Source organism: Setaria italica, chromosome VII (genome assembly GCF_000263155.2).
Source record: "Setaria italica strain Yugu1 chromosome VII, Setaria_italica_v2.0, whole genome shotgun sequence".
In the NCBI taxonomy this organism is placed as follows: Eukaryota; Viridiplantae; Streptophyta; class Magnoliopsida; order Poales; family Poaceae; genus Setaria; species Setaria italica.
The window spans coordinates 17,256,273-17,274,320 of record NC_028456.1 but is presented as its reverse complement, the minus strand read 5'-3'; the positions used below and the strand labels follow the sequence as shown (position 1 = coordinate 17,274,320).

The 18,048-nt window shown below is 39.7% G+C and overlaps 1 protein-coding gene across 1 annotated transcript; it reads left to right on the top strand.

The window, feature by feature from the left end:
- Nucleotides 1–1,774: 1,774 nt before the first annotated feature.
- Nucleotides 1,775–13,020, top strand: LOC101762927 (dynamin-related protein 3A). The gene is made up of 21 exons (XM_022828509.1): nucleotides 1,775–2,193; nucleotides 2,963–3,245; nucleotides 3,341–3,369; nucleotides 3,456–3,557; nucleotides 4,005–4,073; nucleotides 4,168–4,227; nucleotides 5,074–5,187; nucleotides 5,863–5,911; nucleotides 6,579–6,685; nucleotides 7,391–7,483; nucleotides 7,568–7,660; nucleotides 7,741–7,878; nucleotides 8,483–8,524; nucleotides 9,533–9,637; nucleotides 9,755–9,770; nucleotides 10,842–10,933; nucleotides 11,024–11,164; nucleotides 12,112–12,164; nucleotides 12,276–12,375; nucleotides 12,451–12,715; nucleotides 12,797–13,020. Exons 1-20 carry the CDS (start codon nucleotides 1,846–1,848, stop codon nucleotides 12,622–12,624), a joined length of 2,208 nt encoding a protein of 735 aa, XP_022684244.1. The 5' UTR covers nucleotides 1,775–1,845; the 3' UTR covers nucleotides 12,625–12,715; nucleotides 12,797–13,020.
- The last annotated feature ends 5,028 nt before the right edge of the window (nucleotides 13,021–18,048 follow it).

Sequence of the window (18,048 nt, the reverse complement as noted above, 5' to 3'; positions counted from 1 at the left end):
TTTGGCACTATTTATTAGATTTTTAACTCAATTAGCATAGTCTGCCCCTTAATGTTTTGTCAAGCTCTGCCACTGGATGTCATCTAGGTTCCTAAATTCTCAAAATGCATTTTCAGTTCGTGAACTTGTCTCAAGATGTCATCCAGGTCCCTAACTCTCAAAACACATTTTTAGATCCCCCGGGTGTCATCTGAGTTCTTAAACTCTCAAAGTGTATTTTAAGATTTCTAATCAAGTGCCAAGCAACGCATGTGCGATCACTGATATAAGGTGATTGTGAAGGCAATGAGCGAGGAGGAAGCATTGCCATCAGCGACATGTGACAAGTTTTAAGATTTGAAAATGTATTTGAGAGTTTAGAGACCTGGATAGAACCCGTGGAAGTTTTGGGGGCTAAATATGCACTTTGAGAATTTATGGACCCAGATGACACCTTGAGCCAAGTTTGGGAACTGAAAATGTATTTTTAGAGCACTGTATTTTACTCTCCATTTACTCTCAAAATTCAAAATTTGCAAAATAGCAGCTTTCATTGCCGTTTCACTGCCGCCGACCGGTACCTCACACCACACCAAGCACAAGCAAGCCCACATCAAAAAGAAAATGGAAATGCCGAGGCCCGGACGCGCGTCTCTCCTCTAGACGGTCACGTGGCACGATGCTGTCCACATATTATATTGTTGCCTCGTTTCAATATATTTTTATCACCAGCAAAAACATTATGCATGGATAAAAAACTAGCGCAGCATTCTTATCTGCGACAATTCCTTCCACCGCACCGCACCCGAATCTCATTTTGCGAGTACAACCTCATCCTCTCCCCTTGCTGCTTTTGCTCCGTGCTCCCTGCTCCCTATCGATGCCAGTGCCCGAGACGGCGAGATCGGCGGTGGAGGCTGTCGTCTACATCTCATCTAGCGACGCGGAGCCCGATCCTCTGCATCTCATCCTACGATGCTGGCCCGCTCCCCCTTGTGCGGCTCTGCTTCCTGTTGCTCTACCCGGCCGCGCCCTCTTTCTCTCCCTCCCTCCCGCTGTCCATGGTGCCTTGCCGTCACGGGGCTCCTCCCCAGCCTACTCCGCTTCCTACTGCTCTGCCCGGCAGCGCCTCCTCCTCTCCCTACCTCCCACTAATAGGGGGTAGTGCTCCAAGAGCTTAGGCGACGGAGAGGATGGAGAAGAAGAGGCCAAAGCCGACACGCTGCAGCTGAGCATCACCGTGCATGCCGGCACTAGCAGCAACCGCAGCATGATCTTCAGCACTTATGGCCATAGGAGTCTAGATCTGAAGATAGCCCCGACTGCCATGTTGCAATAGGTATCTCATGATGTTGCATAGTAGAGATTTTTGGATGTTGCAAGCACTATATATGCGCACAGGTGTTGCAGATAAATGCATCATCTGATGTTGCACGATTGATTTTCTAAGATGTTTCGATGTTGAAACAACTGGCTTCTGATGTTTCATCTGTTGATTTTTCATGTTGCATTGTTTGCTCTCGTACGAGCTTAACCTCAACTTAACATATGATGACTTGTTTGGAAATGTTGCATGAAACATGTGTTCGATGTTGCGGTGGGAATTTTTTCTCACTTAATATTATGTTTACATTGAACTATTTTTTCGTATTTTTTTCAATGTTGCAACTATAGTTTTTCGATGTTGCAACGGAGCGTCCGATTATGAGTGATATTTGTTATAGTGCTGCTGTAACCGTGAGATTAAAAACGGATGGTGATGTCGTCCGGTCGCTAGCAAGTACGGAAAAGAAAATCCAAAAAGAAGAAAAACCCCGCGCCCTCCCCTCAATCATCCATTCCGAAAACCCTACTCTGTCGGCGGCGATGGCGAAGTCGGAGGCGGCGGCGGAGGCCGCACCGGAGACTGTGGGGCAGGCGGTGATCCCGCTAGTCAACAGCCTCCAGGACATCATCGCGAGGCTGGACGGCGACGCCGCCGCCGGCCTGGAGCTGCCGCAGGTAGCGGCGATCGGCGGTCAGAGCAGCGGCAAGTCCAGCGTGCTGGAGGCGCTCGTCGGCCGCGACTTCCTCCCGCGAGGGCCCGACATCTGCACGCGCCGCCCCCTCGTGCTCCAGCTCGTGCGCCACTCGGCGCCCGAGGAATGGGGGGAGTTCCTCCACGCCCCCGGCCGCCGGTTCCACGATTTTGAACAGATAAAGCGCGAGATCCAGGTCAGTGCCGTGCTGCTGAGGTTGCTGCAGCTTCGCTTTTCTGCTGCATTTAGGCGATTTATTTGGTTTAATGCTTGAGTTGCGAAGAGATCTGCTTAGTGGAGAGAGGATTTTTTTGGTACAATTGCAGCCATTCTTAAATTGTAGTTACTATAATGTGCTGCTCGGTGCTGATTTGGTGCGTTAGCATATTGGTGTATGTCAAATATTATTGGTAAAATCTAACAAAAGGACATTTTTGCTTAATTTGGTGGGTTCATGTTTCTTTAGTAGTACCTTATTATGAAGACTTGTGTGTACTTTTAGCAGTAGTTATGGTCAACCCTCGTGCATTTGTCTATTCCTGTACAGTGGAAAAGAAGACGACCATGTCAAAACTTGACAGGCAACATTGTTTTGTTTTTCTTTTTGGCCAGCACCACAACATGAGCCACTTGAATGTTAGTATGTCACCAGTATTGCAAGAATATACTTGCTTAGTACCGATATTTTTCATTGCATTTTGAACTAGTTTTATATATGCTTGATGCCTTACGTTTTTGAAAGTCGCTGCAACAAACACTCAAAAAGTTATATCCTTAACATTTTACTTCATTCCTCCTATTTTGTTGATTTACTCTTACAGATACTGCACACTGTTATTGAACTCCATGGGACTATGTTATATTCTTTATTTATCGTATTCTACTCTTTCCACTGGTAACACGTGGAGCATTTCTTGTATGCCTTCCTATGTTCTCACATGATGTAAGAAATTGAATGCTTTCAGCTTGAAACGGACAAAGAAGCTGGAGATAATAAAGGGGTTTCCGAGAAACAAATTCGTCTGAAAATATTTTCACCAAATGTCCTAGACATCACCTTGGTTGACCTCCCTGGAATAACACGGGTGCCAGTTGGAGACCAGCCTAGTGATATTGAGTCAAGAATAAGAACAATGATCATGCAATATATTAAGCATCCAAGTTGTATTATCTTGGCTGTCTCTCCAGCAAATGCAGATTTGGCTAATTCTGATGCGCTTCAACTGGCAAGGCTTGCTGATCCTGATGGTACTTAATCAACTTATTGCATTTCATTGCTAGTTCCTTTGTAGTGGACAGCTAGTTAAGTGTAAACCTATAACTGCTCACTGTTTTACTGGCAGGGTCTCGTACAATTGGTGTTATCACCAAGGTATTAATTTGCTGTACACAGTTAATGATGTATAGTCCTTTGATTGCTTTGTGATCGCTTTGATAACCTCGTTCCATTGTCTTTAGTTAGATATCATGGACAGGGGCACTGATGCTCGTAACTTCTTGCTGGGAAATGTGATCCCACTCAAGCTTGGTTATGTTGGTGTTGTAAATCGCAGCCAAGAGGTATATTCTTTGCCAAACCACAGGCCTTGATGTATTTGTTTCACATTTTGTATTTTTCCTTGTTAGTAATTATTTCTATAGCCTTCTTACGCCAGATTGACTGGATAAACAGCTTTGTTGTTGTTGTAGCTGGTTCCATATCTTGTCATATAATGCTTGATTGATATCATTCCAAGATGACAAGGAAACATTATGTGTAATTCATGCAACTTCTATTGAATAATTCAGTTTTGAAGTATCTTGATTTTCCTGGAAGCAAACTGTGGAGATCATTATCTTTTATTAATGATATGATTAATTTTCTGATATAGGAAATATTGCTTATATGCTAGTATAACATTTTTTTTGCAGTTTATGATCATGATCATGATCTTAGAAGCAGAGTTTTGGTACCTGCTTATCTGTTGTGCTGAAGTTTTATGTTCTTTAACTAGTTGATTACAACAGGATATCAACTTTAACAGAAGCGTCAAAGATGCACTTGGTTTTGAGGAGAAATTCTTCTCAACTCTACCTGTATGTCAAGAAATTTAATTTTATCTCAGCAATGTTTTCTATTATGAATTGGGCATATTTCCTTAAAATTGATTCATCTTTTTGCGCTTAACAGGCTTACCATGGTCTTGCACATTGTTGTGGTGTTCCTCAATTGGCCAAGAAGCTGAATATGGTATTGCTGTTAAATATCTACTCACTATGGTCCTGTTTGGATCCACCAGCTAAACTTTAGCTGGCTAAATTTAGCTGCTATAAATCCAAACAGGATCCAGCTAAATTTTAGCTGGCTAAAGATTCCTTTAGCTAGTTGAACTCAGCTAAACCCAGCTAAAGTGATAAAAGACCAAACTGCCCCTCCACCTTCCTCAGGAAAAGTATTTAAAGTGGGAGTGAGCGATAGGATAGACAAATACCTTTTCAACTATCATTTAGCTAGAGGATCCAAACACCCCTAGCTAAACTTTAGCTAGATAAAAGAAATCTCCTAAACTTTAACTAGCTAAACTTTAGTTTGGTGGATTCAAACAGGGCCTATACTTTGCCTTCGTATACCATTTTTTTTCCACCTTGGATTTTAACTGTTAATATCCATAACAAACATTAAAACCTCAGATTTCTTGGAAAATTTTCACAATCTCTAATCGGATGAATGATTCGGTCTCAAAACTCTCAACATGCGCGGGATAATGACTCAAAGTAATGCTCATGCTTACATTGAAATGTTCAATGCTATAGGAAATAGTCAGGCATCAAACACAGTAAAAAAATACCCTAAAAATAAAATCCTTGAAGCCTAGATTAGAATATTGATTATCACATAATAAATGAATTTATTACGACTTTTGATATTTTACTTCATGATTTAAGGCCTTGGTACTGCAACATTTGAGCATCTGTGGTTATGTGGTATATAGCTCCCTTTGTTTACACTTGTGATGTTTCTACAAATAATGTTAGTTTGTTTCTAATGATATTTCTGTACAACTGATTATGATTTATGATGCTTTTTTTTTTGTAGATTCTATTAAAGCACATCACGAATATGCTTCCAGGCTTGAAAACTCGCATAAATGCTCAGTTGGTAGCAGTTGCGAAGGAGCATGCTGCCTATGGTGATACTGTAGAATCAACGGTAATTACATTGTTGGATGTCTCCATACTTCTAAATCTGTAATACATGCATCATGAAATGGATTGACATGGAGCACTAAAGATGTATTTATTAACTATTTATGTACCTTTGCTATTTGTTAGATGTCACAGGAGAATTACGTCGTGTGGGTATCATGTTCTCTGTTCTGTCAAAACAACTTAAATATGGCTCGCATGTGTGTGATTTCTTTCATTATCACTGGCCTATGTTCTTTCTCGGTCTTCTATTCAGTTCATCAACATGTTGGCCTGTGTTTTACTCTTTGAGTAAACACTTCACAAATATACCAAAACAATAAAAAGATTAGGGCATAAACCTTTTCTCATCTGACAGCCTGGTCTGACAGGGAAGGCTCAACACAGATCTACTTGGTTATACCACATTGTTTTCCTGGTCAGTTGTCACTCAGGTCATGCCACCGTGGTTGATGAGACAATCTATGTGGCGATTCACATGGCTCTTCTATAAGTGGGATGTGACAGTCAGATGGCAGCACGTAACAAAAAGACTTTAGAAGTGTTGCTTATAATATGAAATTAGAGAATTCTCATGAAATGGTTTTACTATATTATCAGCACATTTTTGTAATATTTTGAAATTTATTGTACTTACATCATTAGCCTTTTAATCTTAGATTAATCTTGATGAATGCAGGCTGGTCAGGGAGTCAAACTGTTGAATATATTGAGAAAATATTGTGAAGGTGAGAGAATAATTTGTTCACCTTCATAAAAACCTTAATTACAACATTTTGTTATATTTGCCACTTATTTTGAAATTAGAAGTCCATGTTTCTGTTATGATGATGTTGTATTCACTGGTGCAACAAACATCTGTAGCTCCATTCAATTTTAAAGAATTGTAGGTTCTTATATTCTTCTGGTTACAACAACTTGTAGTCATTTGTTTTTTTACTTATTGTGTAACATTTTGGATTGCATCACACTGTGAAAGGGCCTCTAGCGTAGTAGCTAGGGCACGTGAGTAGCACCAGCAGGCCCCGGGTCAACTCCCCGTGGGAGCGAATTAAACGGGGCTGGATTAAAAAAAAAGGTCCCTCGTCAGCTGTTCCGAGTTATATGCGTAACTGCTGCGGTTGCCTTCAGCAAGATGCATGTCCGGATAGCCGACCTTCGGGGTCTTTTCTCAACCAGGCCAGCTGGCCAGGAAGATATTCTTCTTAGTGCAAAGCTGTGGGGGCGGTCTTTCCCCCACCAGTTGACTTTTTTTTAGATTGCATTACATTGAATTTGAGGTACTAGCTTATTTTGTAGGACCATTGCTCATGCAATGTGATGTCTTCTTTCTATCTTCCAAGTTTAAATTCAATTGAAGCTATATTATTCTAACATTTTGTTTCCCATTCTCAGCTTTTTCTTCAATGGTGGAGGGAAAAAATAGAGTGTCAACAGATAAGCTTTCTGGTGGAGCAAGGATTCACTACATTTTTCAGTCAATATTTGTCAAGAGTCTGGAGGTTTGTAAAAAGCAACAGCTTTAAATATTTAACTAGCAGGTGTGTGTGAGGATTGACTCAGTAATCACTAAGAGCATGAGGTTGAGAATTCTAAAATAATGGGTGAGAAATGGATACTGAAGCAGCATACTAATTTTGAATAAGAAACAATCAGTGGATGACAACCTTTATCCTTGTTTCAGTTAGTGATGCAATTTTACCTTTTATTTTAACTAAGTTAGTGCATTTAAACTTAATATTACCGACAATATAGATATAATGAGGTGTGCTTCGTTAGATACCTGCTGTAGCTGAGAAAGTTTCCTGCAGTCCTGGTACTGAATACTTCTCTCATTCAGCTGTATCATGTATTAAGTATCAAAGAGCAGCTTAGTCTGACTTTATACATCCCCTTATTAACATGCTCCGGGTTAAAAAAAAGTTGTGCAGTGCATTGTGTCGTAGATCTTCCTGCTGTAAAAGGGCTAAGTATATTTCTAGGTTGTCAATATCATACTTTTGTGCTGTCAATATCATACGCCTTTTGATGTGTTGGAAAAATGAACCTTTTTCCTATCAATCTGAATTGATTGGGTGTGATGCCTTTTCGATCCAACAAGGCATTATGTGTTTCCACCATTTCGTTAGCAAGGATATGCATCGTCATTCTGCTTTATCTGGAGTTTGGGTAGTTTGCAGCTCTTGATTACCTACTCATATCAGCAGGAAGTTGACCCTTGCAAGAGTATTACTGATGAAGATATCCGCACAACCATCCAGAATTATGGCGGCCCAAAAGGGGCCATGTTTCTGCCCGAGGTTTGTTTTTGGCTAGATTGTGTTTGGTATTTCTAATCTGTGTTCTTTTTACATAACTCCTTGTATTCTTCTGTGGAGTTTTAGGTGCCATTTGAAATTCTTGTGCGAAAGCAGATAGGTCGTCTGCTCGATCCAAGCCTTCAGTGTGCCCAGTTTATCTATGATGAGTTAATCAAAGTATGTGTTATAACTCTGTTGTATGCTTATATTCTGTGAACATTTACTTAAAACTGTTTAAAATACACTAATCGATGCAGATTAGCCACGGTTGCTTAACCAGTGAGCTTCAGAAATTTCCAATTCTTAAAAAGCGGATGGGTGAAGTCGTTAGCAGTTTCTTGAGAGACGGTCTTCGACCGGCAGAAACAATGATAACTCATATCATTGAAATGGAGGCAAGTGCCTACTTTCCTAAGTTCTGAACTTCCAATGGTACGCCCAACCATTGGATTGCTCCCACAAAAGTCTTGTTTGTCATTAACCATTGGTTATCTTTCATGTTGAAAATTATTTAGCATCAAACATTCATATATTTTATTGCGCGCTATTGGATATCTGTAACCTTTTCAAAGTATTAAGGTGGAGATGCTTTTGTTACCAATATTGCTTAAATCTTGTTGAATCACAAAGAATTTGTGTTCTTTTTTATAGTATTTTTGAAGATTTTCATTTCTCACTTCCAAGAAATAATTAGTTTTTTATGAATGCGCAGACTACATCTCCATCCAATGCTGTTAAATTTCCCATGTCTTTACTGGCAACCATTTGCGCTAGTTACTAGTTAGATGTTTGATTAGCTTCCTAGTCATATAGTGAACATTTTTTTTGTTTTTTGTATTGAATTTGGGATCGATATAAATTGCATATACATGCTAATATGGAATCCATTGGGTTAACCTGAAATTGTGCTGTTGTGCATGTACCTACTTTAATATCTATATTCTTGTTTATTTTCATAATGTTTTGTGAGTACTGACAAATTTTATACACCTGTCTCAGATGGATTATATAAATACTTCCTTATTATTGGATTTCACCTTTGCATAGATCTTGTGGAGATGATTGAAATGCGTTTGTAAAATGTTCAATTTGAAGTCCAGATGAGTGAGTTATGGCCCACCCTTGACGCCTAACACGCACGGCCTGCCATTAAAGGTAAAATTTGATGGGCCTGAATTCTGTAATGTTGGGTTTGTACCTTTGTGATTAAAATCTTGCACTTTTCCTTTCGTTTCTTCTGTACCTGAATGTTTATATTGCTCTGCTACAAAAGTTAGTTTATTTCTAAGGTAAAATACGCCAGGGTCCCCAAACTTTTCCCACGGTGTCACTAGCTCCCTAAACTATTAAAAAAAATGCAGATCTAGGTCCCTAAAGTAAGTGTGCTGCTTGATATCCAAATCTCCCGAATTAGTGTCTAACTGTCCAGAGCAAAACACTAAATGGTGGTTGCTGAGCTGTGGGAGGGAGGAGGTGGCGCCATTGTCAATGGCAAGGTATCTGTTAACAACAGATGATAGCAAGGCAGATGACAATTGGCATGCCACACAGACAGTTACACACTGATTAGGGAGATTGGACCTCGAGTAGCACATTTAGTAAGTTTAGGGATCCACATCTTCTTTTTAGTTTAGGACCTAATTTATAACCCTGGAAAAGTTTTGGGACTGCTGGCATGCTTTAATCTTTTTTTTTATTTACAATTGTTCATATTTTCTGTTCAGTGTCTAATGAAGAAAAAGCTTCGTGTGAAGAAAATGTTTCATTTTACATGATTACCCTGAAACCTATGCGAATTACTGGATTTATATGGTGTGGGTTGGGTTGGGGTTTGAGGACCAAGAAGAATGCACTTACCCTCATCTGAGGCTGTCTGTGCCTTGGTAGATAGGCTCTGAGACCTGATAGAGGGAAGGGGGAGGGGTCCAGGGGAAGGATATTACTTATTTCATAGCATTCACCATATACATGTAAGATATTATTTATTTGGCATTTTTTTACTCTGGGCACAAAATCATTGCTGCTTAACATTTGGTTTTCTAACTGTAGGATGGTACTATTATCGGTTCTGACATACAATTAACAGCTGAAAGAGGCCAAAAGTCACGTGCTGTTTTTGCAAGAGATGCTACCAGAAAAGCTACATCTGAACAGGCTAGCACAGTTTTAAATACTATTATTATTGTTTAAGCCGTCTTTTGTGTATCGTATTTACAATTTTTTTTTGCATGACTTCTTTGTCTGTCTGTTTCTGCTTGATTGGGATTGCAGGCTGATACAGATGCAGGTAAATTGCTCATCTGTAATTATTCTAATCACATTCGTTTTTCTTTATGGATTTTGTTAGTGTATTTCTAAGCAAGCATAATGTTGATTTTGGTTGCACTTAATTGATTTTTTTATTTTGTTTCACTAGACATGCCAGCTGTTCGAGCGTTGTGTTCTTTTTTTTTAAAGTAGTATTGTTTGCCCTGGAGCCACTTTTGTACTAATCTAGATGTCATATTTTAGGTCAACTGACTATATATTCTTTGAATGACTCAGCACTATGTTCACTTGTTGAGTACTCTGTGTGAGGGTTTGAGCCCATTTCTGGGTGGTTTTGCTATTTTGTCCTGGAATGTTCTGATGGTGAATTGTTTTCCAACTGAAAATAGCCTAAACTGGATAGAGCTAATCTTGTGAATGATCATATATGGTCAAATCAAGCCCTACCTTGCTGTAAATTTGTATAGCTGTTAACTAGATAATAACATTCAACTTCCTTATTTTTTCTATTTTCTTAGTGTCTGAAGAAAACAGCCAACTGCTTGTAACTTGTAAGCCATGTTTCTTTGCCAAGAAGTGTAAACCGTCTAAAGCCCCATGATTGTTTAAAATGAGTTTCAATCAGTTACAGTGGTACCTGGAAGCGGTAGTTGTTGTTCAATCTTATATCCTTTATTCTCCCAATCAATGGAGTCTTTTATCTATTCTGGTTTGGCTCAGTTGAAAGCTACATGACAAGAATACACTTTGTTTCATAAATTTAATTTGTTCATTTTAATGAGTGATGATATTAGATTACACATACAGTTGTCTTAATTTCTAAAACAATACCCTAAAAGTGCACTTTGACTTACAACATGATAATAATAGTATATAAAAAAAATCTACATTCCCCTCTTTTGGTGCCACCAAAGTTGCATAGGCTCATAGATGTGATGGCTACTCTGATTCTAAAATACGTTCTATTTCGGAAGTACCTTGTTATCCTCTTCTACTTTCAATTACAGCGTATAGAATAATTTGAATGTTGTAGCTCTAGATTAAGATAAGAGATCATATTTTGTGCTATCATCTTACTTTGAAAATATAGGGACAAATCTGACAGGTGGAAGTCAGATGGGTAATTCACAGGTTGGTGGGAGTTCATCAATCAAATTACCCTCTATCATTCAGCTAAAAGAGGTAACAGTTTACTGTCACAGTGAACATAGGAAGTTTGAATTCATCTAGTTATAATATTCAGCGTCTGATTATTCTCCATGTTTGTACTAGCCACCCATCACATTGAAGCCGTCAGAAACTGAGCAGGATGCAACTGAGGTAGCAATTGTGAAACTATTGATCAAATCGTACTATGACATTGTCAGAAAAAGTATTGAGGATGCAATCCCAAAGGCTGTAATGCACTTTCTGGTAAGTTTGCCTACTCAATGCTGTAATATCAGTTCACTACTTTGGTACTATATACTTCAGCCTTTCTCATGCAGTAATTCTAGAGTGTTATGATATTTAATCTCCTTTGCCAAAAGTCTGGATAAAGCTCTAGCACCTGATGTTGAAGCTATGCTACTTACAGGATTTTTTTTAACACCTAGTACTTAGATTTGCTGCTATTTGGCCATAAATATGAGAATCTTAAGCTTATAAATTGGACAGAATAATATGTCATTGCTACAATTGGTTAAATTTCACGCCAAACGCAGCTTCTATTGTATTTGACAATAATTAATACATTTTTAATAGTCTAAAAGAAAATGAACTCAAGGGAAATATGGTCCAATAGTTTTCTAATATGGACAAAAATTAGTGTTATACAACTGATATTGTGTATCTATGAAATATGGTTTATTGGTGTACCATATGTATCTTAAATTGAAAACAATCCATTTTTTTAACTTGGTACAAAATCTTTTTCTTAACATGAGTTGATATCATGAAGTAAGAATGAGAAAAAAACATGAAGTGGCGTAGCACTAGCTACAAGGTGTTTGGCTGTAGCATTGATAATTGATAGTGGTCTATTTCATGGCCGGAGCTAGGTGTGACAGTTGTTTTGGTACATTGTTGCTTTTGAGGTCTCAAAGAGATATAGCTTTGCTAGCTATTTAGCATAGTGTCTGTTGGATACTATGAATATATTATTACTTTCAACATGTCATGTTGAAATCAGTTTTTTGTTTGGTTTACCAGTGAACATATTCTTGCATGGACTAAGATATTGTTTTCTAAAGATCATATATTTTCTGCACCGAAGTCACTGCATGAAAAATGATCATTTGTTGATCCTTGTTCAACCGGTTGCAATCTTGGGTTACTGTGTATTGGTTAAACTGCTGTTTGACAGCTTTGTTTTTTCCCAGGTGAACCATACAAAGCGGGATCTGCACAATTTTTTAATCCGCAAACTATACAGGTGCACGAGTCGATCTTTAGTTTTGTACTTGCTTATGAACAGTTCCTGTTAAGTGTTCTGATAACAGCTTTTTACTACAAATTCGTTCTGAAAAGATGCTATGTTGTGCAGAGAAAACCTCCTCAATGAATTGATGAGGGAAACTGATGAAGTACTTATCAGACGGCAGCGTATTCAAGAAACGCTTGAAGTTCTTGAGCAGGCACATAGGGTATTAACAGTCTTTAAATTTGACATAATCACATTTTTATCTTTCCTGCAGTGTTTTAACATTTGTATTTTTTAGACACTTGAGGAATTTCCCCTTGAAGCTGAAAAGATTGAGAAGGGCTATGACCTTGCTGAACATGCAACCGGGCTACCAAAAATCCATGGCCTCAGTGAGGATGGCCCGAATGGCATTTTGACATCTTCCTCTAATCGCTACGGTGCACATCAAGCATCTCATATTGTCATATAAATCAGCATGCGTCAGTGGCATTATATTGGCAAAATTGGATCTGTGACGCTGAAAGATGCGTGTTTTAGAAATTTACCATCGAAACGTCTCGGTACACTTTAATACCAGCGAAAGATGTCTCGTTTAGATTTGGTTCTGCACTAATTTGGCTATTGGTTTCTGACTGTTGCAGATTTGGTTGTTGGTTTTTGACTGTTGAAGGCAAGGAGAAAAGGATTGATCTGGAGACAAATTGGTGGATATGTTGTTTCAAATTGTAACCAATTATGGTTGTATGTATTATTAAATGAGGATGAATACAATTGTTTCAGTGAAAAATTGTGACCAGTTTGCAACTACCAGATGACTACTGTGCTATCTGTTCTTGAAATGACAATTTTGTGATTCAGAAACCAATTCCAAGTGATATTGTTGTGCGCAATACATCCAGAATGCATACACATATATGGAGAGCACATACATGGTTCAAACATAGTTCATGCACAGATGGTTCAAACATACATGGTTCAAATTGTCCATGCACAAACAAGTGCACAGATAATTAGATGGAGATACATGTTTCAAGAATAACTAGTCAAGTAGTCTCCTCTTGATGCGTGAGGGTGTAGGCCACTGTGACATATCACCCATTGGATTCACCTCGAATTGATATGGGTCTTTGAACCTTTGGACTGAATAGTATTCATGCACATAGTTCTCAATTGGTGTGCCTCTTAGGGAGGTTATATACTATGGAATGATAACAAGGCCTTCCGGTTACCTCCCATTGACCACATGAGCAAGTATGGTTAGTAAGATTAAATGCAAACCTCCAAGCATATCCATTTTTACTCCTGAAATTTCAGCCTTCATCGTGTTGGACATGGCGTTGACAGCTGCTGCCGCCACCGCCAGTGGAGGAGAGGAGGAAAATGGAAATTTTAGGGTTGCCAAGATGGATTCAAGGTTTTATAGCTGAGAAGGCATTTGTGGGCTGCTCTGGATGTTGGGCTAGGTTGAAAAATTCAAATGAGGTTGAATTTTTTGGCCGGTTTTATTTTTACTCAGGTCGGGCTGAAATGGACGAATTTCACCGAATTTTGGCCCATTCGGCCCTAATCATGGAACCTTGCTCCTTGTACCTGTTCCTACTTTTCACAGCAACAAATAGTTGTTTGCAGGAGCGGGGAACGTGTCTGCCCTTGAAAAGCCATTTTCAGATTTTCCAGGGGCAGACCACGCCATCACCCACCTCTGGAAATATATTTGCAGGGGTGGGTAACGCCATGGCTTGCCCCTATAAATTGCATTTGCAGGTGTGGGTGATGGTGTGGCCTGCCCCTGAAGATGCATTTTAAGGGTTGGATTAGTAGAAGGGTGGCCTCTAGAATTTGTTTTCCTGCCAAATTTAGTACTATTTCGCCCATTCAAATCCAAGTTACTCAAATAAATATACAAGAACAACATTTTGATATGCAAATAAAATATATGTCCAGTCTCACAAGTTCATATATCAATACTTAAGAGAACAAGTTTAAATCTATATGGAAAGGGTACGGGTTTGGTGAAACAAACTGTGTTAGCAATGATCAATAACCATGAGTATGATATAATATGAGTATGATATAATAAGTAATAAAATCAGTATTGAAACACAAAGGATGTAAGTTCTACATTGTGGCGCAAGTGCGGTTGTGTAATGGACTCTGGGACCCGACCAACCAGCGCAGCTGCGCTTGGGGTATTGTTCAAATGGGTCTTTTTCTGCACATATAAAATTTATAAAAAATATTTTGCATAAACAAATAGTTCATGCATCATATTAACACTTTTTTCCTTGTAAGATTGCACAGGAAGAGTAGATGCAATGATTATTTTATTATTTCACTACCCTTCCCATAGAGCTATGCAATCGTGCATAAAAATATAGGTCAATTCATTATCATCTGCGCATATCAAATTTATACAAAATATTGCAGAAATCATTTTTCATTAGCACAACTACTAAATGAAATTATTAGAGCATCACACACGCTATTTTTCTTATAAGTGACAAGTACATCATTTGTAAAAAATATGTACCTAGCTGTGGACTCTCTGTGGTTGAGAGCTCCCTGCCACTGCCTGGCGTGGCCGGCCACGGCCTGCGTTGCGGGCGGGCTGCGACCCACGGCCTGCCGCGCGCGGCTAGGTGCCCGCACGCCAGACGCACCCTAGTGCTGCCTGCTAAGTCCTGCAGCCGCGGGCGGGGCCAACCACGACCTGCTTTCGGGCTGCGCTTGCGGTTGCGGGCGCAAGTAGTGACAGGCCTAGCGGGTGGCTCATCTTATCTATATCCGGACAATTTACAGGGGAGGTCGTCTTTGGAAAGATCATTTTCGGACCTTTGAAAATGATCCAAGGGGTGGTTCGCCCCGTGGTCCACATTTGCAAATACGTCTCCTGGAGCGGGCCGAAAGATACAGTGACTCTCCTGTTTGTAGGAGCAGGTTGCATTTTTGGCCGCCCTTAGAAAAAAGGAACGCGTTTACAAATCATTTTCCAGTTGTATTTTCAGAAGTGCTAGCACACTCCGACCTGTTGTTCCGCTCCGTACCTGTGGAATCCTGTAGAGGCGCAGCTCGTTTGTGTACTACGTCAGGCTATACGACTACCTTCCCAAAGTCTACTGCATTGAATACACGTGCTTTGCCATGTCTTTAAGTGGGGCAGCGTGAATCCTCGACTCCCAAGTGATCCTGTGGAAACGTGGTTAAATACTTTTTTCACTAACATAGTACATAGTGTTCCACGTTCCCTAACACTTGGATCAGAGAGAGAACAGAAAAGTCTTGTCTCGCAGGAGTTCTGTACTTTATATGCAATATAAATAGGCAAATCGTAGACATTAAATTGCTTACTAATAAGGTTTTCATGTCGTTCTATTATAGCTTCTGTAAGCAAGGTCTACTTCGGCTTACAAACTGGCAGTGCAGAAGTGTTACTAATATTAGGTGAAGAAGTGTAAATTCCATTTGGGCCATCATCGTCGCTGAGTCCATGGATTTTTGAATGTTCAGCAAGGTTGTAGGCCCTCTTAACCTTTTCAGCTTCAAGGGGAAATTCATCAAATGTCTAACAAAGTAAGAATTTGTGCGTGTGCTCCGAATTTACGTGACATGGTGTGTGCAGAGACTAAGAAACTATCGAAGTAGTCAATACACCAATAGAGAGCCAATCCATATCGGCCACATCGCGCAGCGAATGGGTGAAGCCCAGTAGGTCGAGGAGCAGCCGCGGTTCGTGGAATATATGGCGATATCTTTTTTACCGCATAGCATATGGCTTCAATTTTCTGTAGTTGCTAAAAGGCTTTCACGATGTCATTAGTTGGCCATAGCTGCACGGAAACACACATGCGAGGAATGTTCAATTTGTACACACACACACGCGGATAGCAAGGAGGACTATGTCCACTGGTAGAAAACTGAGCATTAGTCCCGGTTGGTAAGGGTCATATCTCTCGGATATCCATCCGGGATAAACCAACCGGGACAAAAGGGGGGGTCTTTAGTCCCGGGTATTTTAACCGGGACTAAAGGGACCCCCTTTAGTCCCGGCTCAATTCCAACCGGGACTAAATTGCGCTTGCATGGCACTGGTGACGCCTGAATTTTTCATGCATGCATCACGTATACGTATAGTAGTGCCGCGGCCCTTTTAATTTGTTAACCTTGTAGTTGACATTTTTTTAGAATGAATTAAATCAACTAGTATTTAAACGAATGGGATTTGTAATTATACAACTACTATATATATACACAATCCTTATACACAATTCATATACACAATTCAACTAGCTTAATTAGTACAAATCGATCATATATACAAATAAATCAAAGTATCTTCCTACGATCTTCCCGTCGTGGTGTTGCTGAGAGGAGTGTCTAATTGTCGTCCATCGTAATAAAATTCTCCTCTTGGATTTACCACCTCGTCCATTATGAATCCAATGAGACCTTCACATATTGCCGCTACTCTTTCTTCCTTCAAGAGTCCTTGTTGAATATTTAACATCTATAATTTGGAAATTTGTGAATGTTACATGAACAAATACATATAAGGAGCTAGAAAATAATTAACTAGTAATATATTTATTTTACGTACTTTAAAGTTGTGCGGCGTCATCTTCGGTCCCTTGGGTCCCAAAAAACTGTGCATGTGCTCACAGATGTAGTAGCCACATAGGTTATTCCCGGGTTCCTGTCTTAAGCACTACAGTGCGGAAAAAAAATAAGTTATGAAATATTTGTGTTATACAATGTAATAAATGTGCAGACTTCATACGTACCGGGAAGTCTGTGTTCCATGTAAGATCTTCTTTGAATGGACCTTTGTGTGTCCTTATGAATTGTTTCCATACGCTGCGGATTAGAATAATGAATGACATAGTGTAACAGGGATAAAATTTAGGAAATAAATTTTTGCATAGAGATAAAGGTCCAGAATTATTACAAGCCCAGCATGTCTTGCAATTCTTGGTAGTCCACCGGATCTTTCCGTAACGAATCAAAGACAGTGACGTGGCTTCTTTCAGGCTCAATTATAATAAGGATCCAGTGGAAGCTGCGTGCGTAAAATGTTCATGCATATTAGAGCTAACTAACATGTAGAGATAAGGAAAAAGACATCGAAAGTAGACGGTATACACACACTTACTTGAAGTTGTATGGAAGTAGTATGAAATCCTTGAATGTTTGTTTGTGTAGGAAATTGTATATTTCGGCAAAGGTTTTTTCCGGCGCTAATTGTATCTGTCGTTGGTTAACTACAGATGGATCCATGAAGCCTATATGTAGGTACGCCTCTCGGCGGCATGTCTGAATTAGCATCCTACATGAAATGGAAGATGAAGTTAGTACGGTGACGCACGCCAAAATTTACATGTAGAGATAATAAACGGACACTTACAGAATCCAAGCGCTGATCAGAGAGACGTCCAGGGCATCATGATGGTACACTTCGTATATATCCTCGAAGTTTAGCCACAGCACTTTCTCCCCTTCACCGTGAAAATCTATCGGTTTTACCTTCATGCCGATCATCTCCCTCGATTTGGCGGATGCCGTCATGTACCATTGATGGAATTCGTACATCTTTGTTGACAGCTTCCGTACCATTGCCGGCTTCACTAGAGGCTTGCCTAGCTGATAAGGCCATCTCGGCTCAGGGGGCGGTGCAGTTGGCGTCTCGACTTGCCCTATGCATTCATCAAGTCCCAGACCTGTTTCTTCCATGAACTTCAATATATTTGCTTGTTGATCCAAGGGCATTGCTTTTACCCGTTGAGCATCTTTCTTTGACAAATGGCTGAGGTCGGGGACTGAACTGCTGGAGGATGATTTTCCTTTTCTTTTATCCTTTTCATCAGCCTTTACTAGAGCCCGTTCATAGTTTGTCAAGAGT

What these genes read in the sequence shown, in the direction of transcription:
- LOC101762927 (XM_022828509.1), top strand. Translation starts at nt 1,846, where the DNA reads ATGGCGAAGTCGGAGGCGGCGGCGGAGGCCGCACCGGAGACTGTGGGG. An exon ending in TTGTAAATCGCAGCCAAGAG is followed by an intron (nt 3,558 to 4,004) that starts GTATATTCTTTG and finishes TGATTACAACAG; the next exon opens with GATATCAACTTTAACAGAAG. An exon ending in CTCATATCATTGAAATGGAG is followed by an intron (nt 7,879 to 8,482) that starts GCAAGTGCCTAC and finishes CACCTGTCTCAG; the next exon opens with ATGGATTATATAAATACTTC.